Source organism: Mycena indigotica, assembly GCF_014461135.1.
Source record: "Mycena indigotica strain 171206Taipei chromosome Unknown Mind.scaff0001, whole genome shotgun sequence".
In the NCBI taxonomy this organism is placed as follows: Eukaryota; Fungi; Basidiomycota; class Agaricomycetes; order Agaricales; family Mycenaceae; genus Mycena; species Mycena indigotica.
Genome location: NW_023503000.1, coordinates 294088 through 318076, shown reverse-complemented (window position 1 = coordinate 318076; position 23989 = coordinate 294088). Strand labels below are relative to the sequence as shown.

At 45.4% G+C, this 23989-nt stretch overlaps 2 protein-coding genes across 2 annotated transcripts; one reads left to right on the top strand and one right to left on the bottom strand.

Moving 5' to 3' along the window:
* Positions 1 to 3451: 3451 nt before the first annotated feature.
* Positions 3452 to 3821, bottom strand: MIND_00002900 (uncharacterized protein; the record flags this gene model as incomplete). The annotated part of the gene is made up of 2 exons (XM_037357004.1): positions 3580 to 3821; positions 3452 to 3521 (listed from the first exon to the last, which is right to left on the bottom strand). Exons 1-2 carry the CDS (start codon positions 3777 to 3779, stop codon positions 3452 to 3454), a joined length of 270 nt encoding a protein of 89 aa, XP_037224914.1. The 5' UTR covers positions 3780 to 3821.
* A 126-nt stretch (positions 3822 to 3947) lies between these two features.
* On the top strand, positions 3948 to 4443 carry MIND_00002800 (uncharacterized protein; the record flags this gene model as incomplete). The annotated part of the gene is made up of 3 exons (XM_037357003.1): positions 3948 to 3990; positions 4039 to 4138; positions 4188 to 4443. The coding sequence occupies 3 exons, from the start codon at positions 3948 to 3950 to the stop codon at positions 4441 to 4443; spliced, it is 399 nt and encodes a 132-aa protein (XP_037224913.1).
* Between the last annotated feature and the right edge of the window lie 19546 nt (positions 4444 to 23989).

Sequence of the window (23989 nt, the reverse complement as noted above, 5' to 3'; positions counted from 1 at the left end):
GGCTTTCGAAGGGGGCGGAAGGCCGTCGTAAGTAGAGGAGGCGAAAGAGGAAGCTAATGGCGATGATTGACTGTAGACAAACTTGGATGTCACGGCCGATTATTCTTGCTGAGCTGGATAGAGGCACGCGAAAATCCCTCGGGAGAGCAGAGCGCCAGTGCTCTCGTCTCATCTCATACTCCCGCATCAATGGGAACTTCTATCTGGCCGCGCAAAATATTTTTCGATTGATATGCCGAAAGCGATCGTGAAGAAACAACAAAGCTGACCTGTCTAGTGCCGTTGCGAAAGAGGCATGTAAGGTCCAGCTTGCTTCCCTTAGCTGTCACGCTAACCAAGGCGGAACCCATCGCCGTTCTCCTCAGGTTCAACCTCCGTGTACCCCCCTGTGGATGAACGGCGGACCACGGCACAAAATTGCGCCACCACCGTTCACACAAAACTGCTTTAACGTTTACTAGAGCAGGATTTCTAGACGACCTCCGAGTCGACAAGGTCATAGAAGCCGGAACGGTGTGGTGTCAAACGATGACCTTATTGGCCGAAACGTGCCGAGAAAAGAATTAGGAGTGAGGGTGGTAGTGTTTTGTCAAAGTAGACATGGCTTTTAGAGCTCCACACAATGTATCCACAATACAAGATTCGTCTACAAGCCTGCTGTGGCTGAGAAAACGTGCTCGACGAAGGTCTTGCACTTCGAATAGGACGGTCCAAAGAGTTAATGAGAGTGAGAATGCTGCGAGGAACATGGAAATATGGCAGCGGGAGCCGCAGCTGTTGTTCCGAGAGAAATACATCGAGATTTTCCAAATGGCCCTTGGTTCACGTGACTTGTCATTTTGGGACGCGCTTTCGATTGAATCGCGCAGGCGTCGACGAGAAAAATAGTGAGTTGAATGTGCATGGTGGAAAGGTCACGAGGCGGCGGCGGCAGTAGCCTCCTCAAGTTCGGACAGCAATATTAATATCGGGACCAAGTATGTGTCGCACCAGCAGAAACATTGAAGACCGCGGCATATCGGCCTTTGAAAACGGAGGAATGGTATGAGAATGATGGGATTGAACTTGCGTCGTGGGGTATCCTTGTCAATGAAGCAGAGTGCGCTCTTGAATCTGGGCGGGCGTTGGATATCTGACGCGGTGGATGTATTGACGAGTATATCGACAGTGTAGATACGCGTTGGTAATATGTTTGCCAATCTGCCCACTGGTGGTTAGCTTTGGAATCCTCAGAGCACGTAACTCAGTGCCTACCAGATTTCTCGTTTCTCTTTCGCACACTCTATAACCAAATCGTACTCTGTCCTTTTGATTCCCCCGACACGTTCTGTGCAGGCCCACCGCTCCAGCGTAGTATACCGCAAGGCTCTTGGTCGTTTCCATTGTCGTAGCAGAGTCGATGGCGAAGATGCTTGGTCTCGGGTGATGGAGGACGACAAGGTCGAAGTGGGCGTAAAACGAGAGAGGTGTCGAAGACATGTTCGAAGCCCGACGATAGCTGGGCATGAATGGTGAAGAAGAGTCCTGGTGAACGGGAGAGGGACTGTTGGCGGAAGGAGGCCGGGCTCTGAAAGCATTCGCAGATGAAGCTGGAGGTGCGTCGTACGGAAGTTATTTTCGGTTGGGAAGGGGAGGGAAGAGACCACGATGACATGATCTTGCAGAATACTCGCTTCCGAATGCAAGTGATGTAACAACCGTGTGGGGAATAAAAGCCCTTATTTCAAGCGCAACCAGTTGACGATGGAGAAGACCCGCTAATGTGAGTCATTTCAGCAGTTGTAGTCAGAACGGACAAGACAAAACACGCACGATTGTTGAAACCGAACCATGGGATGCAATGGTGGAGCCTCAAAACGGGTTGCGAAAGCCATTCTCCCTCCGTTGGCACTTGCGTCTTGCTGCGAAAAGAGCATGAATGCCAGCAAATTTAACGAGTTTGAGGTTGGTGAATAATATGACGAGGAAAGATTTCGAGGAAGCGACGTTGTGTGGTGGACGCTCAATCGTCTTCACCAGTGGTGCTTGTCTCGTGAGAGGGTTGAGGTGCTTGGGCCTATCGAGGGTGACGAGCGAGCTGGAGGTGAAATACGCACGATTGTTGAAACCGAACCATGGGATGCAATGGTGGAGCCTCAAAACGGGTTGCGAAACCCATGCTCCCTCCGTTGGCACTTGCGTCATAACCGGAGAAGAGCATGAATGCCAGCGAGAGTTTGAGGTTGGTGAATAATGTGAGGAAAGACTTCGAGGAAGCGACGTTGTGCGGTGGACGTTCAATCGTCTTCACTAATGGTGCTTGTCTCGTGAGAGGGTTGAGGTGCTTTGGCTTATCGAGGGTGACGAGCGAGCTGGAGGTGAAATACGGCAGGTTTGGCTCCGGAGATTGCAATATCGTCTGGAAGAGCCAACGCTCTGCAACGTTAAATACCTGGAAATTTTAGTCGAGATCTCCAAAGAGGCCGGATGACGCACCGAGAAAAACGAGATTCACTTCCCTCCATCGAAGGCTTGTATGAGTTGAAGACCCCAACTACCAGGTGAGCATGTTTTCCAGAGACGAGGACGGCGCCGATTCGGTCAGACTACTATGAATTACTGCCATATCAGCTGCGTTGCCCCATAAAACACATTTGCTTACCCACAGAACCGTGTCGCGTCTCCAGACTAGTAGCTTGCATAATCAGCCAGGTTTTTGGTGCCGCTGGCCGTTATGCCCCTCTCTAATTATTACAGAACTTCGGATTGTAGATGAGTGCGGTTAGACTGAGTCGTGTCGGGGTCGCGTGTAGGGGTAAGGGAAGGCGGGTGGGTGGCTCCTCGTGGCTTTCGAAGGCTTGGAAGGCCGGTAGAGGATTGGTAGAGGATTCAGGAAGCTGATGGTGATGGTTGACTGCAAACCAAATCTTGCTCCGAACTTGAATGTCACGACCAATAATTCCTGCGGAACTCATCCAAGTCATGCTCGAGAACCTGTAGAGCGAGCGGAATGCTCTCGTCTCATGCTCCCTCGTCAATGAGGGCTTCTATCCAGCCGCGCAAAGCGGCGGTGGAACAGGACAAACGAGTTTTCAGGTTTGCGACGGCTCATGAAGGCATTACTTGTGTATACTTGCACAAATGAAGGCTCTACTAAGCGATCTTCACAAGTTGCATTCGATGATCACTCAGCGTTCGTCTGCAGAATCATTTTGTCCTCAGCTCTGCGGCTGTCCGAGTCCGATTCAGAGTTATCGCCCTCGCGCTCCGAATGTGGATCTGGCCTTGCCCTCGCTCTCCGAGTCCGAGTCTGGGCCGCCACTAGTATTCCACTCGCTCTCGGTGTGGCTGTGGTCTCTACACTGCGTTTTCTCTCCCTCTTCCGAGGCCTCGCTCTCGTTATCGGACAACTTCTCGCGGTTCGGAAACTGCACCATCATCAGCATCTCCCTGTGCACATCGATCATTGCCGCTAGTTCCTTCCAAGGCAGAAAGCCACTCCCACTTCAATGAACTCGTCGGCGCTGCCCGCAAGTCGTTTACTGGTGGATGTAACAGCCGCTCGTACACCAGGCTGCCAGCTAGCAATGTGATCCACACCTTTTTGCCTCTTCTTGTCGCGGGTCCTCGCCAGACACTTGGGAGTCGAAATCTTGCAACGTTTCTTTCATGCCTTTATTCATAATCGCAAGGTACAGTTCTGCTTTGTTCACAGAGATCGGGAACGACGATGAGTGCTTCTTACCTAGCGCTCGCACCTCGACTGGATTGTGAAGGTTTTGCAACACTGTGGACTCCATCTGCAGGTACAGCCTCAATTGGAACGAAGGCTCGAAATTGCACCGATCGGTCCGATCCTTATCAAGGGCCCCGCTTCGAATGCCCACGCGCAGGCTGTGTCCACAGACAGAGAAGCTATTTAATGGCGCCAGTCTCAAGGAGTGCCTGCAAGTTACCCGCCAGTCCGGATGCCGTCCCACTGGACTATTATAATCTACGACGACGATAGTCGTGAGATGCGCTCCTTGCTTCCATAATCTACTTATCTGATCACCGCAGCACTGGACCGCGAGGAGCTATGGCATCGATGGCAAGGGAGGCTTCGCAAGTTCTACAGACGTGTTCCCCTCGACGATCCACGTTATACAGAGGCGAAACAGTGTGTCACTCCATTCGCCCGCACAGAACGGCTCTAACGAGTCGACCAGAACAGGATTGCTAACCAGTCTCGATACAGTCATCGAGTTGGGAACAGCGTTCTGCCGCACCCACGACATGCACAGCACCGAGGAGGGCATCTTCCAGGCGCTGGAGCACATGCTCACCGACATCGAGGGCAATGGCGTCGCGGGTCCTCATGCTATCGATCTTCAGCTTCGAATCGCCATAGACACAGGTAACAAGGGCCAGCATGCGGAGGGAAGTCAAGGCGAGGCCAAGGCTGAGGGGGAGCAGGAGAGTTAGGAATAGACCACGAATGCATATTTTTGCAGTATACTTGCTTTGGTAACTTCAAAAGTTTCAACCATACTTTCCTTCATCGAAGACTGATGAATTAAAGACCCGTCCGCCGGACGAGCATGTTATCCAGAAACGAAGAGGGCGCCGATTCAGCCAGACTATGAAGTAGCCATCAGCTCCGGGTCGCGCCATAAAGTGACTACTTCTCTGGCAGAAAACATGTTCGATCTTGTCATCCAGCTTCTCATACCCACGCGCAGTGTGTCCACAGACAGAGAAGCTATTTAACGGCGCCAGTCTCAAGCTTAAGGAGTGCCTGCAAGTTGCCCACCAGTTCAGATGCCGTCCGACAGGACTATAATGGGGGGAGCTTGCGACCCCCATTTCTGATATAGGGTACCGTTTCCCGTTGATGTCGTAACCTGCGCGAAAAACCTCCTTGGATATATTAGTCAGCGCTTGGTAAGCAGCCCGCGCGCGCAGCCAAACGCGCGAGCGTTTGTCACCTGTGTGTGACCTCTGTCATCCGGGTGATTTCGGCTGATCTCCCGTGTCACCTTTGACACGTTGACAGCACATGCTGTTTGCAACGCTTTTCAGGCAGATTGGCTTGATATAGTTAGCTCAGATGAATGATAATGCTCGCAGCTGGCCACTTAAGACTGTTTCTTGTACTTGCTTCTTCCCTTTCCCTTCTCCCTCTCTGTTCTGGGTATTGTCCTTAGAATCCCTTATAAATTTTTGTTTAGACTAAAATAATAGTCAGGGCTGATGCAACTTCCAAGTGTCTATAGTATTCTGCTAGTGATATTCATTTGGCTCCTGATGTATCTTTTACTTTAAAGTTTCTATTCAGACAATAATAACTATATAGGACTACTCCTCCAAATACTCCTCAGCGCCAAAGAATAGCTGCTCAACATGCAGAAAGACAGGGTCGTGTTCTTGATAGCCCACATATACGCAGGCAACCTCAAGCTGGCCCTAGCAGACCAAATTTAGTACAGGTTCCCTATCATGGCAGAAATCTTAGCCTCTCTCAAGAGGTAGCTAGACAGCTAGCTGCTCTAGGTCTTCAAAATAATCAAGTTGCTGCTGATGTCTTTCAGCAAGGTCATGCAGATAATCAATACATGGGCCTTCCTGTCAATCAACTGCAACAATTGGCTCAACAGTTATAGCCAGGTTTGGTTTTTAAAAATACAAAAGAATAAAATTAAAATTAAATATGTTTAGTTCCACAAGCAGATGATGATGATATTGAAATGCAAAGTCCACCACAATCTCCTACTTTAGGACTTCAACAACTACCACAGGCCCAGCTACAGCCACAGGCTCAACCACAGGCTCAACCACAGGTGCAACCACAGGTTCAGCTACAACACCAACCTCAACCACAGGTTCAACCACAGGCTCAGCTACAAGACCAACCACAGGTCCAGCCACAGGCTCAGAATCAAGTACAACCTCAAATTCTTGCTGCACCTGATGAAACTACTAGAAGAGCTAGAGATCCACATCCAGATAATGAAAATTTGCTCTATTGTACCACAGGAAAGCATTATCAACCCTCTGCTGATTTTGGGAATTTCCAAACTTGTGCACATTGTCGTGCCCGTCAGCGTGCATATAGAGAACAGAGAAGAGGAGTACAACAGATGCAAGCAGCACAACAGGAACTTGCTCAGCAGGTAAATCCACAGATAGCAGACCCAGTTGCTGTGAATCAGAATCAAGATATAGATCCTCTAGATCAACTTGCTATATCTGCTGAGGATTGTGCTTTGCTTAAAAATGTCCGTAAAAAAATAATGGATATTCAATTGGAGTCTTGTAACTCCTGCCATGAGAAGTGGTTTGATCTACAGGTTAAAGATGGAAAATGCAAACAATGTCAAAAGTCTGACAAACTCTGTGATGGTAACAAGATGGATCCTGGAATTGCTCCTCTTTTACCTCCTTTAACCCAGATGGAGGAAATTTTGATTTCACCTGTACATGCCCTTACCCAAGTATGGCAGATTCATGGAGGCCAATATGCTTATCGTGGGCATATCTGTAACTTTCTACGAGATACTGCAGTATTTCACAATAAAGTTCCTCTTCTACCAGAGGAATGTGAAATTGTTATTTTTCGTCGTCAATCTGCAGCTAACCAGGAAACTGTCAATGAGGACTTTTGTGTCCGAAAGGCAGTTTTATATCAGTGGTTGTCTTTTTTGGAACAGCATCATCCAACCTTTCGATCACGGCAGGTTGAAATAGATTGGAACCGGCTAAACACCTTTGCTGCTGATGCAAATGTTATGAATCAGCTTCAAAATGTGACAGTAGAAAATCTACAGCCAAATTTGGATCAAGGCCCTCCTCAACAGAATGCAGAAAATCCAGGTGTACCACTGTTTTCTGGAGGTTTTGCACCAAATATTCGTTCTGGCTTAACAGAGTTTGAGCAACTTGCTGCAGCTGCTACTGGGAATAATCCTGAGATTATTTTGACTTTACCTCCCGTGCGTGGTACTCCAATAAATGAGAACAGTGCACATCCTATAGCTATTGATACATTTCCTACTCTTTTCCCCTTTGGACAAGCAGATTTCAAAGAAACTCGTCATAAGAATGTAACAATGGAAGAATGGGCAGCACATCTACTTCGCTATCAAGATGGAAGATTTGCAAGGTATCCCAGGTTTCGTTACTGGGCATTAAATACAATTTTTCGACAAAAGAGCAAAGAGAGCATCAAAGTGGTATGCTCATAGTCATGCAGAAGATGGCTCATTATCTGTTGAAGAAATCAGAGAATTGATTGAGGGGAATAATGCAGATCATCTAGCTCAGCGTGTTTCTAGGTCAGCTGCACCAATTGAAGGGTCTCGACCATTCTGGTCAAGTAAACGTAAAGATTTAACTGCTCAAATACGGGATATTGGCTGTCCTAGTGTTTTTTTTCACCTGCTTAGCTGCAGATATTCAATGGCCAGATTTACATCAACATATGCCTGGATGGAATCCCAATATAAATGATCCTGATATGTATAGGACCAGATGGAAGGACTTAAATGAGAATCCAGGTATGGTGTATTAATTATTCTGGATTACATAAACATACTAATCTTCTCTATAGCTATTGCAGCATATTATTTCCAGAAACGTTGGGAGGTTTACTTTGAGTATTTTATGAAAGTCAAGTTTCAGATCAAAGACTTTTGGTGGAGATATGAATGGCAGCATCGAGGAAGCAGTCATATACATGGTTTTCTTTGGTTTTCAGATGCTCCAGATGTAGAAAAACTGGATCTCAAAAAAGATAAAGATGTTCAAACATTCATCAATTATTGGGACCCATTAATATCTACCATGAATCCTGATCAGAAACACCCTCCAGCTGAAACTCATCCATCTGCACAACTTTTTGATACTCTTCAAGATACCAAGAGAGAATTAGCACAGCTCTTGAATCGTTTTCAAAGACATACCAAATGCGCTCCAGGATATTGTTTACGCAGGGACAAAAATACACATAAGGATTTTTGCCGGTTTCACTTTCCCAAACCTTTGAGAAATACAACAGGTTTACATACAGAACCAGGTCAAATGCATCCTGAGCTCCATCCAAGGAGAAATGATGAACTCCTAAATGCTCATCACATTGTTATGATTTTAGGATGGCGGGCTAATGTGGACTTTAGGCCTGTGCTCAATAAGAATGCAGTGATTGCTTATGTAGCAAAATATGCAAGTAAAGCAGAGTCTCAATCTAGCACTATGGCTGATATGCTTAAAAAAGCAGTTTCCTCTCTTAATGACTCTGATGCTACTCAAATTGCCTATCAGAAGATGTTGTCTGCTTTTGCTGCTGAGAGAGATATGTCTGCTCAAGAAACCTGTCACATTCTCTTAGACTGTCCTATGGTTAGATCATCAAGAGTAGTCAGAAATGTCAATGTATCAAAGCAAGAAGAAGATGTAGAGATTGACTTTGAAGGCAATACTGTTCGCAAAAAACTGGATTACGGCAGGCATACAGAACTAGGCTTACTGGCAATATATCTGCACAATTGAAAGAGGAGTTAGAGAAAACAACTTTCCTCCATTTCCTTCGGCACTGGACTGTCAATGGCAAAACTCTATCACGGCGAGGTGGCCGTTCTGCATTACCTTATGCATTAAATATCTGGCCTCGATTTATTCATGACACAGCTGATAAAAATGTCTATGAGAACTGGTGCTATGCTCATATGATTCTACATCATCCTTTTGTACAGGAAGCAGACTTGCTAAAAAAATCATGACAACTGGATTACTGCATATGAAACAGATTGTGTACCATTCAATCTCCCACATGGACATGATACCTTGCCTACAGCTGAGGAAGAAGATGAGGAAGAAGACCCAGATGCTGAATCAGACTCTGAGAGTATAGCACCTGATGATGATGATCCTCAAATGGCACAGTTTCAAGCAGATTGGATGCGTGAGGCTGGGTGTTGTCCAGGAGAAGTAACAACAACAGACTCATTACTGAAATCATTAGGCCTTCGTGAATTAGATATCAGTTACAACTGGGTGGAAAACTCACCTCCCATAGCTGATATCAAAGCTGCAACTGAATGATTGCCTGAACAGCTTAAACAATTCCCTAATGATACTATCCAGAATCTCCCTCCAGAGGATTATACAAAGTTGAAAGGGGAACAACAGCAACTTTTCCTTCAGGTTATGGCATATGTCAAAGCATTAAAAGCTGGGAAATCACCAGAGCCACTCAGAATCAATGTGGATGGTACTGCAGGGACTGGTAAATCAGTGCTTATTCGTGCTATCACTACTGCTTTGCGAGAGGAATATGCAGATGAGCTAGATGGTAAAGATCCTGTTATTCGAATGGCTCCTACCGGAATTGCTGCATTTGGAATCAGAGGATGGACAATCAATTTTGCACTTTCTATTCCAGTCACAAAAGATAGTAATTTTTCAGAATTAGCTCCTGCCTCTCTTCAGAAAATGCAGCAACGCTGGCATAGTATGCGTATTTTTATCATTGATGAAAAGTCAATGATTGGAAGGGCAATCTTAGGGAAAGTGGACCGTAGGCTCAGACAGATTTTTCCAGCTAAAGCTGAGGAAACTTTAGGAGGTCAATCAGCTATAATCTTTGGAGATTTTTTCCAGCTCCCACCTGTGGGTGATAGTGCTTTGTTTTCTACTAAGCAAGCAGATGGGCCAAGAGGCCAACTTGCTGCTGAAGGAAGAATGGTATATGAAACCTTCAAACAGTCTCTTACTCTTACTCGGGTTTTCCGTCAAGAAGGTGATGATCCCTGTCAAACAGCCTTCAGAGAGGCATTGTATCATTTACGAGAGTATGCTGTGACTGAAGAAGACTATACTCTGCTTTCAGAGCGTTTCTGGGATAAACTGTCTGCTGAAGAGTGTGCTACTTTCAGTGATGTTATTCACTTGCTACCAACTCATAAACTTGTTGAAGATGCTAATCTTCGAAATTTGGCAAAACTCAATAAACCTATAGTTCGGTGTAAAGCTACACACCATCGGATAAACAAGGCTTTGTCAAAGAAAGGATCTCCTGAAGATGCAGAAGGGTTACATCCTATGATTCTCCTCTCAGAGGGTGCAAAGGTTATGATCACTAGAAATATGTGGACTTCTAAGGGATTAGTGAATGGTGCACAAGGCACTGTCCAGAAGATTTGTTATGCCTCTAATGCAGATCCTCAAAAGGACCTTCCAGCAGTGGTATTTATTTCTTGTCCTGATTACTCAGGTATGTTGCACAGTAATATTCTTGTAAACTCTTTCTTAATGTGATTATAGGCCCTCAAACTCCAGGTTGGACAGGCATTGATCCTTCTTGGGTGCCTATTACTCCTGTAACAACAAATTGGGAAACCAATGGCACTCCCTGTTCTAGAACCCAGTTTCCTTTAGCTTTAGCTTGGGCTATCACAATTCACAAAAGCCAGGGCCTGACACTTTTGAAAGCTGTCATTGAACTTGGTCCTAAAGACTTTTCCCCAGGATTATCATTTGTTGCCATATCACAAGTCAAGACCTTAGATGGAATAGCTTTCAAGTCTAGGTTCCCTTTGTCTAGGTTACAACGGCCAGAAGATACAGATACTTCACGTATGTTGAAGGCTGATATAGAAAGAAGAGCAGCCCTTGGATTCACCCTCAATGATTATGGTATGAATTTGGATGAATATGTATTTAATGATTAGTAATTCAGTTGTATTAACATATATATTTTTGCTTTTACTTGGATTTGGCGAGCTCCCCCCTCATGTGAACCATTGTTCACATAAACATATTAATCTACTATGACAGCGATAGACGTGAGATGCGCTCCTTGCTTTAAAGATCTACTTACCTAATCACCGTAGCACTGGACCGAGAGGAGCTGATGGAGCGCTGGGAGGGGCGGCTCCGCCGTTTCGCCAGGCGTGTTCCCTCTAAGGATGATCCACGTCGTGCCGAGGCAGAACGGTGGGTCACTCCATTCGCCCGCACAGAACCGCTCGAACATCGACCAGAACAGGATTGCTAACCAGTCTCGATAAAGTCATCGAGTTGGGAACAGATTTCTGTCGCCGCCACAACATGCACATCAACGAGGAGACTATCATGCGAGCCCTAGAGGACATGCTGTCCGACATCGAGCGAGATGGCGCTGTGGTTGAACACAATGGCCAGCCGGAGGAGGAGGGAAGTACTAGTAATGAGCGGTCAATATGACCACCATATGAATGATAACATATGGACCCCATAAATTCATTTTCATGCACAATAGCTATGGAACATATGAAGAATCTCAGAATAAATGTTGCAAACCTTTGAATCAAATCTATATGCACCCGGCCACAAGGTCTAGGCCTGCTCTAGGCCAGGGACTGGTCTAGACTCTGAACCGAACCAAGGGTAACATGTCCATATTTGGCAAGTCTGACCCAGGACCTATATTAGAACCTTCCAGAAGCCTGAACTAGAACATTCTAGAACCGGATCAGCGGATCAAGTCACATCGTCACGGATTATGTAATTAATTTGAGAGTAGTATATAAGGAGGCCTGTAAAACCCTAGATAAATAGATTAGCCCCCTGGGTGTGACTACTACCATCGTCACATCAGTCGGGTTTTTGTCACACTTCACATATCGTCAGGTTAAGATAAACGTCAGGTTAGGTTAAGTCAAGTTAGGTTAAGTCAAGTCAAGTCAAGTCAGGTCAAGTTAAGTCAAGTCAAGTTAGGGAGAGTTGAGCCATATTGCTCCTCTCAACAATCTCACACCATCTCAACCATCTGCTCTATTGTTCATCTAAAGTGAAAACAGTTAAACACAGTTTAAACAACATCCCAATTACAACTGAGATCCAATAAGAATATCTGAATTTGTTAGCCGTTTCCTGTGGCTCGAACCCCGAACACAAACCGCACATAATTAGGATTTGATTAGTTGAGTTGAAGGTCCTGGTGATCTCCTTGATTGCTCATTTTCTACGTGTATTATCTGGAGCCCACCGCGAGGGATTCATTCAGATATCCAAATTGAATCAGTTTCATTGTTGTCAAAACTTGTTGTTTTCACATACTTCTGGGTGCTAACTCAGAAGTAACCTGTCAACACGGCTTGGTCGAACTTAGGTGAGCCATCCACACCCCGAACAACTAGGAGGTCCAAGAATACTGACCTAGTTGAACCCCTTTCCATTACCCCTCACCGCAAGCGTCCCAGAAACAGGAACAAAGGCAAAAGCAAGGCCTCAACACCTGCTGATACTGCTAGAGAACAAACTAGAGTTCAAACAGAAGAAAGAGCTTCTGCTTGGGCTGAAGTTATCTCAGTGTTATCTGCAAAATCCTTATCTGAAAGACGCCCCCTGAAACACCACAAACACAAATCAGTGACCCAGATTTGTTTGGTGGAGACACTGAACCAGAACCAGATCTAAACTACTTGGCAGATACAAAGAGTGAATCTTCTCAAGGCTCACCTAAGCTCCCAAGAGTTCAAAGATCTTATTCTGCACCAGAGCTTCCAAACTTCCAAGGACTTGAACCTATCCCCTTTCCAGACTTAGCACCACCTGTGACACCATCAGTGAAGCAGCAACCTAAGTCAGAATCACAATCACCTATTCTTTTAGGATCAATACCCTTGCCAAGTTTTCCACCACCTCCACCTCCACCACCACCTCCACCACCTTTACCCAGAACACCCTTACCCAGAGTAAGAACAAGAAGACCAAGAATGTCTGTAGCATCTTTTAAAGTTCCACAACCTTGGGATCAAAGTGCACCCAAGTTCACAACTGAAGATCCTGATGATTTACAAGAATATATTGATCAGATCAATAGAATCATCATCAAAGGGAACATACCTGTAGATGAACAGAAAGAGTTGTTAACAAGCTATCTGCCACTTAAGAAACGTGATATTTGGAAAGGCCTGCCCACTTACAAGGATACAGCCCAGGATTATGATGCATTTGTCAAAGAAGTCAAATCATGTTATCCTGAACTGGAAGAAGTCAGGCTTGGAAAATTATCAGAGCTAGAGAAACTTTGTGCCAAAAATCAAGGAATCTCAGTTACAGAAGAAGGTAAACTGAGAAGATTTGGGCTTGAGTTTCTGAGTCTGGCAGATAAGTTGATGACTGCTCCAGCCATCCTATTGAATAAAGAAGCATGCCAACGTTATTTAAATACACTGGAAGCAACTTTTGCTTTGAATTTACGTATGACAATTTCTACTAGGAATTTATTGAAAGGGGAGTTCCAAGCTACTACAACAAGTAGTTCTACTGGAACAACTCAGCAAGTGGATCCAAGGAAGGAAGATCCAATTAGGCTGCAAGAACTTGTCAAGTTAGCAGAGAAACTTGCTGCAAATGGTCAAATGGACCCAAGTTTTGGAACATCAAGTACACAAACTGGGTATAATAATATGCGTTCAACATCCACATTTGCCTTTGCAAAAGTTACTGAGCAAACTGACAAGAGGATTGAAGCCATTGAACAAGAGCTTGCAAATTCAAGAGATTCAACTGATCTGCTGAAGAAGCAGATACAGACCAATCATGAAGAAATGTTAAAGAGATTAGAAGAAAATATGAAATCTGTCCAAAGGGACCCACCTCCTCATATGAATCCACCTGCTGAAAATATGAATAGATCAAGCAGGTCATCTGGGCAAAGGACATCAGCCTATGATGGTGCATGTTACTATTGTGGTGACAGTGACCATTTTTCCAGAGACTGTACATTGAAGAGTGTTCATATCCAGAAAGGATGGTTGAAAGTTGAGAATGGTAGGCAGCGTCTAGGGGATGGAAGTATGTTACCACTTGGTAAGGAATATCTTGGACACAAAGTAGAAAAGTATTGGGCAAGGAAATTAGGCCGGAATAGTAGTTTCCTTCAAGCTGAAGAAGAGATGTTGGACCCAGACCAGTTGTCTGACACTGATCTTCTCAGAGATGAGATACATACTATGCAGGTCAAGATGAATCAATATGAGAGAGCAATGAACAAGGTTTCAACACCTGGTCAAGTATCCAATCAGGTGGTTCAACCCACCTTTACGCAGGCCAACAATCCAGAGGAAGTTGTCCGTGCCTTTATGTCTCTGATGATGAATCAAAATGGGGTGAATCAAATTCAAGAACAATTTGCTGTTACAAGAAGTGGCAGAAATTCATCCTCTGATAATAGTCAGGATTTTTGAAGAGCTCAAGGATGGAGGCAAACAAGTCAAATAAGCCTCCGGAGAGAACAAGAAAATCAGACTTGTCAGCTAATTGGAGAGATAAATCAGGCCAAAGATCAGAAACTATGCAGGAAGCTGGATCTTCCAAAATTATTGCAGAATATGTTCCATTAACTTCTAAGAAGAAAGGTGTCAAAATATCAGACACAGTTGAGGAGATTCCACGATCACCAGCTCTTTTAGAACTTCCATACAAATCAGTGGTACCATTGAATACTGTGGCCCGAACTCCGGCAGTATCCAAGGAGGAGTTTCCATTCAAACAATTGGAGTCTGGATCTAGTGAAAAATTATATAAGATCCGTGCACCAATTGAAAAGGAGGGACTCACTGAGGAAGTTATAAATCAAATTCATAACACAGAAATTTCAATAAAGTTGGGAGACCTGCTTGGGATTTCTCAGGAATTGAGAGAAGGTGAAAGAAGAAAACTCACCAAAGTTAGACAGAAAAATGATGCACAAAACCCTGAGCCTATTCAGGAAGTAAAAGAAATTTCACTTCCTTTTCCTGATTCAGGTGGCTCAGAATTGACAGATGACGCACTCAATATGGATGAATTACCTTCAGTTCATGGTGTATTTATCACAAGTTCCATAGATTCTAGCATTCCTGCTGGATCAATCATTGCAAAAGATCCATACTTAGAATATCTGGATAACTTGAAAGGGGATGAAAAGCCCAGACAAGTTTATGTTGCTAGGGAGTCAGCTCCACTACGGGTGACGTTCCCATTAGTGAACAATAGGGAAAAAGTAGAAGGTCTACTTGACTCTGGTTCACAAATTGTTTCCATGTCTCTGGAAATTGCAGAGAGATTGAAACTTTTATGGGATCCAAATATTAGAATATATATGGAAAGTGCCAATGGAGACATGGAATTATCAGTGGGAATGGCCAGAAATGTTCCATTTAAATGGGGAGAAATGACTGTATACTTACAGGTTCATGTTATCAGGAACCCTGCATACAAGATACTCCTTGGAAGGCCATTTGATACACTAACTAGAAGTCAAATCAATAATTCAGAAAATGGACAAACATTGACTCTGACTGACCCAAATACTGGCAAAACTTGGTTTGTGAAAACCTATGATAGGGTTAAAGATACCAAGTCAACTAAGACACCAAAAGCCACAGTTGAGTCAGTACCAGATGAAGATGATCCATTACCATATCACAAGACTGCTGAGTCAAATGAGGGTTTTCACCAATCTTCAATGAATTCCTGAATGATCAAGAAGGAGAAGAGTTGGCAATTCAAATAGAATATGACCCAGAAAATGGTGGAAAAATTACAGGAATATTTAGACCAAGGAAAAATAAATTTACTCCAACAGAAGTAAGAGAGGCATATATCAGTGCATCACTAGAGTGCCAAGCACTAAAACAAGATAAAACTGCTACAGTTTTGTTCAATGAATTCCATTCAGGATCAACAGTATCCAAACCAGAGAATGGCAGAAAACTTGAAGTGTTTACTTGGAGCACTGTCAAGGGTGATGCACATAAAGACAAAACAGCACATGTCTTTGACAAGGATGTGAGATGTGCTTGTTGTCAATCTATAGACATGATCACTGGCGAAAATGAGAGTACATATGCTGAGTCAGAGAAATATCCCTCTGAATCAGTATTTGCAGGCAAGAAATATAAACCTGTGGGACTCAAAGTGAGACCAGTTTACACTGAGTTACCTGATAAGTACCGGATAAAACGGGAAATAATTGGTGACCCTCTTCAGGATATGCCAAAACTAAATCCTCATCCTCCAGAATTCAAACCAACTGGTAGGTACACTCAGGAAAGGAAAAAAACTGTAGAAAAATTACACGGAAATAAATTCCTGCAACCAGAGGAATATAAAGTCCTCCATCATCTCATGAGCAACCAAGAGGAAGGCTTTGCATGGAATGATGAAGAAAGGGGAAGCTTCAGACATGACTTCTTCCCACCAGTGGAATTTCCACTTATAGAACATGAAACTTGGGTAGAGAAAAACATTCCTATACCAAGAGGACAACTAGAGGAATTTATGAAAGTCATCAAAAAGAAAATTGATGCAGGGGTATATGAACCATCAAATGCAGCCTACAGAAGTAAATTCTTTGGTGTTGTTAAGAAAGATGGCAAAAGCATCCGCTTAGTTCATGCTCTGGAACCATTGAATGCAGTAACAATTGCACACTCTGGTATCCCACCAGCCACAGAAGAACTAGCAAATCATTTTGCAGGAAGAGCTTGTGGAGGATGTCTTGACTTGTACTCTGGGTATGATCACAGAGATATTGCAGAAAGTTCAAGAGACTTCACTACATTTCAAACACCCTTTGGTGCATTGAGACTTGTGAAACTACCACAAGGTTGGACCAACTCAGTTCCAATATTTCATGATGATGTTACTTTCATTCTCCAAGATGAGATTCCTCATATAACAATTCCATACATTGATGATATTCCAGTCAGAGGACCAGGAACCAGATATCAATTGAAAGATGGAACTTATGAAACCCACCCTGAAAACCCAGGGATAAGACGATTTGTCTGGGAACATTTTGAAAATATAAATAGAATTATTCAGAGAATCAAGTATTGTGGAGGAACCCTATCAGGTGCCAAGTCAATCATCTGTGCTGAAGAGTTTCATGTTGTTGGTCACCTTTGTTCATTTGAAGGAAGGAAACCTGATACAGACAGAGTGGGAGTTATATTGAGATGGGGACCACTTAAGGATGTCTCAGATGTTAGAAAATTTTTAGGAACAATTGGAGTCATGAGAATGTTCATAAAAGATTATGGTACTCTGGCCAGACCAATTCAGAAATTGACTAGAAATGATGAAACATTTGAATGGGGACCAGAACAGCAACAAGCTATGGACAGGTTGAAACAAGCAATAGCTATTGCACCATGTCTCAAACCTTTGAACTATAGTTGGGACTCAGATATTGTGTTGGCTGTAGACACATCATGGATGGCAATTGGCATACAAATATACCAGCTGGACCCAGTTGATCCAAAAATAAAGTATTATGCAAAGTTTGCATCCATAACCTTGAATAGAAGGGAAGCCAGATTCTCTCAACCAAAAAGGGAACTCTATGGTCTAAAAAGAGCATTAGAAGCTATGCAGTATTGGCTGCTAGGATGCAGACGTCTAGTTGTGGAAACAGATGCACTGTACATCAAGGGCATGCAGAACAACCCAGGAATGGGACCTAATGCTACAATCAATCGTTGGATTGAACAAATATTGATGTTCCACTTCAAGTTGAAACATGTAAGGGGAGCAAACTTCCCTCCAGATGGTTTGTCAAGAAGGGAACCACAACCAGGAGATGAAGAATGGTTCCCAGATGAAGATGAATTTGAAGACAGCAAACCACCTGAAGATCATCCTGATTGGGATTATTTTTCCCAACAACCTCTGGAGTTTGAAAGTTTCAAAGATGATATTGATGAACGTGGAGGTTATGTTCAAACACTCAAAGGAGCTGCTGAGGATATAGCTGCATTCAAATCAGAATGTGATATGGCCAGAGAACAGGAAAATATCAGAGTCCATTATGTTCAATCAGTATATCATTCAGAAGGATTAGAGATGCCTGCATATGTATACTCAAAATCAGAGAGCAAACTACTGCCTGATTTAGAACTACGTAATAATGAGATAAAACAAGAACCCTATGATGAAACTCATAGAAGTGAAGGTTCCAAAATACAGGATCAGAAAATTGATCAGGTCAGGAGATGGCTTGAAAATCCATTACAGAGACCCATTTCAATTGGAGAAAAAGAAAATCTGAAATATATAAGATTTATGAAATTTAGTAAACGATTTTTCCGAAGTACCAATGGAAAGATTTACCTGCGGGGAGACAATTCAATGCATAAATTAGTTGTTGAAAAGCAACATCGAATGTATATGATGCGAGCGGCACATGACTCACTAGGCCATAAAGGGGTATTTGCTACAAGATCGTTGATTGAATTGCGATTTTGGTGGCCAGATATAGAAAGTGATGTAAAATGGTACATCAAAACATGTCACGAATGTCAAGTTCGTAAACAGGCATTGATTCGTAGTCCACCAGTCATCACTGCAACACCAAGTCTGTTCCAGAAAATACACACTGATGTTATGCATATGAGTGAAAAGTCAAAATGGATGCTCTTATATTGTAGATGCAAGATGTGCTCTATCAAGATATCTTGAAGGACGGGCATTACGTAAAACAAAATGCGGAATCAATTGGTCGCTTTCTTCTTGAAGAGATAATCTGCCGTTGGGGTTGTCCAGCTTGGTTAATATCAGATAATGGATCTCCATTCATAGCAGCCATTGAGTGGCTCAAATCCAAATATGGAATCGTTGGAATCCGTATTTCTGCATATAACTCTCAAGCAAATGGTATAGTTGAGAGAGGCCACTGGGACATCAGGCAATCAATCAGTAAAGCCACTGGAGGTGACTTAAAGAAATGGTTTTGGTTCCTACCCCAAGTATTATGGTCAGACAGGATCACAATTAGGAGAGGACTTGGATGCTCACCTTACTTTGCTGTCTGTGGAGCACACCCTATAGTGCCTCTAGACCTAGAAGAAGCTACTTGGCTAGTTGAATATCCAGATAGAATTCTAACTACTGAAGAGTTGGTTGGTTACAGAGCACAAGCACTGGCCAAACATACCTACCATGTACAGGAAATGAGGAAAAGAGTTGCAGAATGGAAACAGAAAGATGTTGAAAACTATGCTGAGAAATATAAACATGTTATAAAGGACTATATGTTTGAACCAGGAGACTTGGTTCTAGTCAGAGATATGGCAGTAGAGAGTTCACTTAATAGTCGTAATAAAAACAGATGGAATGGACCTATGGTGGTCATTGCCAGAAGCAAAGGTGGATCATATATCATATCAGAACTTAATGGTGCACTCTTTCATGGAAAGGTTGCAAGATTCAGGGTCATCCCCTATGCTTAAAGACAGAAGTTGTCAATTGGTAAAAGAGTTCAAGAGATGATTGATGTGTCCCAAGAAAGGCTTCAACAACTTATAGAGGAAGATGAAGATCACACTGAGACAGAAAAGTATCAAGGAAAAGACTTGCAATTTCCAAATATCACAATTAATCCAACTGCTGATTCAGAAACAGAATCTGACTCTAACTCTGAGTCTGAGTTGGAACTGGCATAGTCACGCTATAAATGTACTTAGCTGGGCGAGGCTAGATCACAAGATCAATCAAAATTGATCGGGATCGATCAATAGATCAATAGGACCGAATACAGTCCAGGAATACAGTTGAAGTTATTTGATTGCACTCAGGAAAGAAAGTACAAGAAATGTGCTACTAAACTTCCTACTTCAACTAGACACTATAAGGGGAAACCAAACACAAGCAGAAATCGTAAAAATGTTGTAAATTGAAACAAGTAAGAGATAAGCATGGATGGTAGTACAGTATTGGATCACTCCTTTGATTCAGCAACAAACCCCTTTGGTGTGGGGAATATCCTTGCAATATTCACAATTTTTTGGGCGCCTGAAAATGGGATAAGTGAGAAAACCCGATATAAGAAGATAACGAACGGAGTTGGGGGTCTCATCAGCGTGTCGGCGCGAACGAGCAACCTCACGCTTTGCAACCGAGAGTTCGGCTTCCGCGGCCTTGAGTCTCGCGGTGGCGTGATCGCGTTGGGCCTCGAGGTCCTTGCGTGGAGTGCGCTCGGAGATGGGATTGAGTTGCTGCTCCCGGAGGCGGCGCTCCAACGCTTTGACTTGGAAGCGTTGATCTTCGATGTCGTGCCGGATCTGTCCGGGTGAGCGGGGCGCTGAGACAAACATGAGCATAAGCCAAAATTGAACCAAGAAGAATGTGTGCACCTGCGACTGGTGGAGGCAAGGCATTGGCGATGACGCGCTCGGGCGTGATCGGGCCGGCCGCGCGGATTGATGCCAACGCAGCCCGGGCGGCGTCGGAGAGAAGAGCATCGATGCTGGAGGAGAAGGCAGTGGCTCCAGAGCGTTCAGAGGCAGAGCCTGGATGTCTGATTGAGTACAAACCCAGGAAATATTAGAAATACACATACCAGTGGGCTGGGCTGCAGGCTAAGATGCCCAATGAGTATTGAGATGTCCGCACCAGCAGGACAGCTTACCATGGCTGAACAATCACATGAGCCACCAACAATTGCAGTAGATTAGAAAATGACATACCAGCATCAGACCCCTCCTCCTCGGAGGCATCAACGCTCTCGAGCGGAGGCGGAGAGTCACGCTTAGCGGTGGGAGCCTGTAAAAGAGTTAATCCACAATTGGACATAAGCTGTCAAACGTACCGTATCAGCGGCGTCATCGACGTCCATCGCACCACCCTCACCGTAGTTCGACGCGGAGTCGGGAACGGTGTTGGAACGCGAAGGAGGCGGCGGCGGAGGCGGCGGAGGCGAAGCACCCGCGCACGCAGATGACGTGGGGGCCGAGCTATCATCATCAGAGCTGACGACGATCGGCGCGCTAAGAACGCGAGCCGCGCGGGAGCGACCAGGCCCCTTCGCGATCTACAAGAAGGACAATTTAAAACAGGATACACAATATAGAAAGAATAGCACACCTGCATAGGCCGGCCACGGCGGCCTCGGAGCCGCGTCGCCGTACTTGGGATGTTGGCGCGCCCTGTTGAAGGCCGCGGCCACGGACTTGGCGCCTCGACTGAACCGACCGACGCCAAACGCGTGGTTGTTCTGGTCAAGACGCATATTGATCTCCGTGTTGAGACGGCGCAGCGCCGCCGTGTCCGCGTCGGGCTGGCCATGCGACACGAAGTCCATGGAGTTCAGCAGCAGGTCCCGCGCGGCCTGAAGCAACACAGGGTCGTCCGCAATGTGGTGGGCGTAAGTAAAATGCTGGCCCTCGAGATATGTTAGTAAACAGGCAGGATAGAACACGGAAATTTAAATTTACCCATTTCCAGCACTCGCTCAAAAAGTGTGTCGCGCGTTGAGGTCCTTGAAGACAGGGCTCGCGTTGAACTTGGCGGAGGCCAAGAGGCACTTGCGAACCGCCAGGGCATGCGGTGAACGTCGGGGTTCCACACCTGGATGGTGGGAGTGGAAAGAGAGGCAGTCTTGAGGTTGGACACCATGGTTGAGATGACTAAGTAAGAGTGAGTAGAGGGGGTCGACGAGTCGATGGGGCTTACCGGAGCAGCAGGCCAGCTTTTATAGCTGCAGCCCGGACCCTTGCCTTATGACGCGTCGTCCTCCCCCCCAGAACTGGGGACAGTTCTGGGTTCTGAAAAAAGGGACGGGAGGGTCCGCAGGCGCGTCGTGGCTTACCAATTGCCACGCGACGTCCACAAGGCCAAAGAAGGCAATTTTCGCGCCTGGAGGCGCCCCTAAGACCCAATAGAAGCAGGACAAGAGCCTATATTGACAAGAAATAGGTATACAGAGCCGTACGGAAGACGGCGTTCGGCCCGGAGTTGCCTGCGCAGTGCGCACACAGCAGCACGGGACGGCGCCGACACAACCAGCTAGCACGCTGAGTTGCCTGTGCAGCGCGCACACAGCAACACGGAACGCAAACGCGCTCACAGGGTGGAAGATGGGAGCCGGGCTCAATCGACAGCGAGAGGTCGAATGGGTACCGCCGAAGACGGCTAGCACCCAGCGAAAGGAACAGGGGATGCTAGTAAAGGGATCAGTAAGCAGAACCGGCATAGACGTACCTGGCTTTGTCCGCCCAGCCCCGTGTTCCGCCATCCCGCCCTCATCCCCGCTGTTTGCGCCCCAAAATCCACCACGGCCAGCCACCCGGCACTCCAGACAGGCCATATTTCGCCAGAGCACAGAGATGAGACGCCGAGAACGGCGCCGAACGCGAGAAAACGCGCGCGTCGAGCGATGACGCGTCGCCAGCACGAGGCCAACCAGCCGCGCGGAAGCCCGCCGCAGCCAGAGAACGAGGGAAGCCACCGGTAAGGGACAGCCGAACGAGCAACACGAGGCTCGTCGGACAGGGACAACACAACGTAGGGACTCACCAGAGAGCCCCGCCCAAACCTCTACCGAACAGCGCAGAACCGCCGTTCCCTGCCCCCAGCTCCTCCCATCCCACCCATCCGAACGTTCCCATCGGTCAGATTCGACGATAGAGCGCCGATCGCCGCCCAGGACAACGAGAAACGCGATAAGTCGTGCGCGTCGGGCGATGACGCGTCGCCCAAGCGGATCGGGCCGGCAGAGAGAAAGCTGCGCCAGCAGGCAGGAAGAAGGCGCCGAGAGAGACGCGAGGCCGCCAGTAGAAGCGCCCCGACGAGCGCACGAGGCTCGTAGGGCAGGGCCAGAGGTCGTGCAAGATGACGTGGTGGTGGTCAAGAAGGAAGAAGCACGGCACCGCCTCGTGATCGGCAGCACGGAAGCCTGACCGGACCGAAGATGGAACGGACCGACGACCGACGATCCGTTCGGCGATCTAGCCAAGATAACCAGATTCGATCGCCGAGATCGCCGAACGAGATTAGATAGTACTTCAAACGCTTGCAAACAGATAATAAAACCGTAAAACTGAGAAGGTCATAGTCATTTGAGAGGTTGGACATACCAGAGGACATGAATGAAATGTTAAGAAAAACATTTATGATTACCGGATATCAACAAGATGACTGGGGGACCATTGAAAATTGGTTAAGTGACAGAGAAATTGACAGAAAAGTGCTGGAAAATTAGAGAAAAATCTGGAAAAATGATAGAATAATAATATACATATATGGTACCTGCAGAGATAACCAGACCAAGTTATAGGGCACAACAGAGGTACTACAGTGCAGTGATAATGATAGATTCAAAACAGGAAACAAGGACATTAATGGTGAAGCTCCACCTAGTTGAAACTGGGACTTGATCTTCATATTTTGCATGGCATAAAAACAAAACCCAGTGAAAAATGTAGCTGGAAGTGATGAAAAATGTAGTCAGATATTGTTGCTTGAACTGACCGAGGACGGTCAAGATTTATGAAAAGGGGAGATAATGAGCGGTCAATATGACCACCATATGAATGATAACATATGGACCCCATAAATTCATTTTCATGCACAATAGCTATGGAACATATGAAGAATCTCAGAATAAATGTTGCAAACCTTTGAATCAAATCTATATGCACCCGGCCACAAGGTCTAGGCCTGCTCTAGGCCAGGGACTGGTCTAGACTCTGAACCGAACCAAGGGTAACATGTCCATATTTGGCAAGTCTGACCCAGGACCTATATTAGAACCTTCCAGAAGCCTGAACTAGAACATTCTAGAACCGGATCAGCGGATCAAGTCACATCGTCACGGATTATGTAATTAATTTGAGAGTAGTATATAAGGAGGCCTGTAAAACCCTAGATAAATAGATTAGCCCCTGGGTGTGACTACTACCATCGTCACATCAGTCGGGTTTTTGTCACACTTCACATATCGTCAGGTTAAGATAAACGTCAGGTTAGGTTAAGTCAAGTTAGGTTAAGTCAAGTCAAGTCAAGTCAGGTCAAGTAGTTAAGTCAAGTCAAGTTAGGGAGAGTTGAGCCATATTGCTCCTCTCAACAATCTCACACCATCTCAACCATCTGCTCTATTGTTCATCTAAAGTGAAAACAGTTAAACACAGTTTAAACAACATCCCAATTACAACTGAGATCCAATAAGAATATCTGAATTTGTTAGCCGTTTCCTGTGGCTCGAACCCCGAACACAAACCGCACA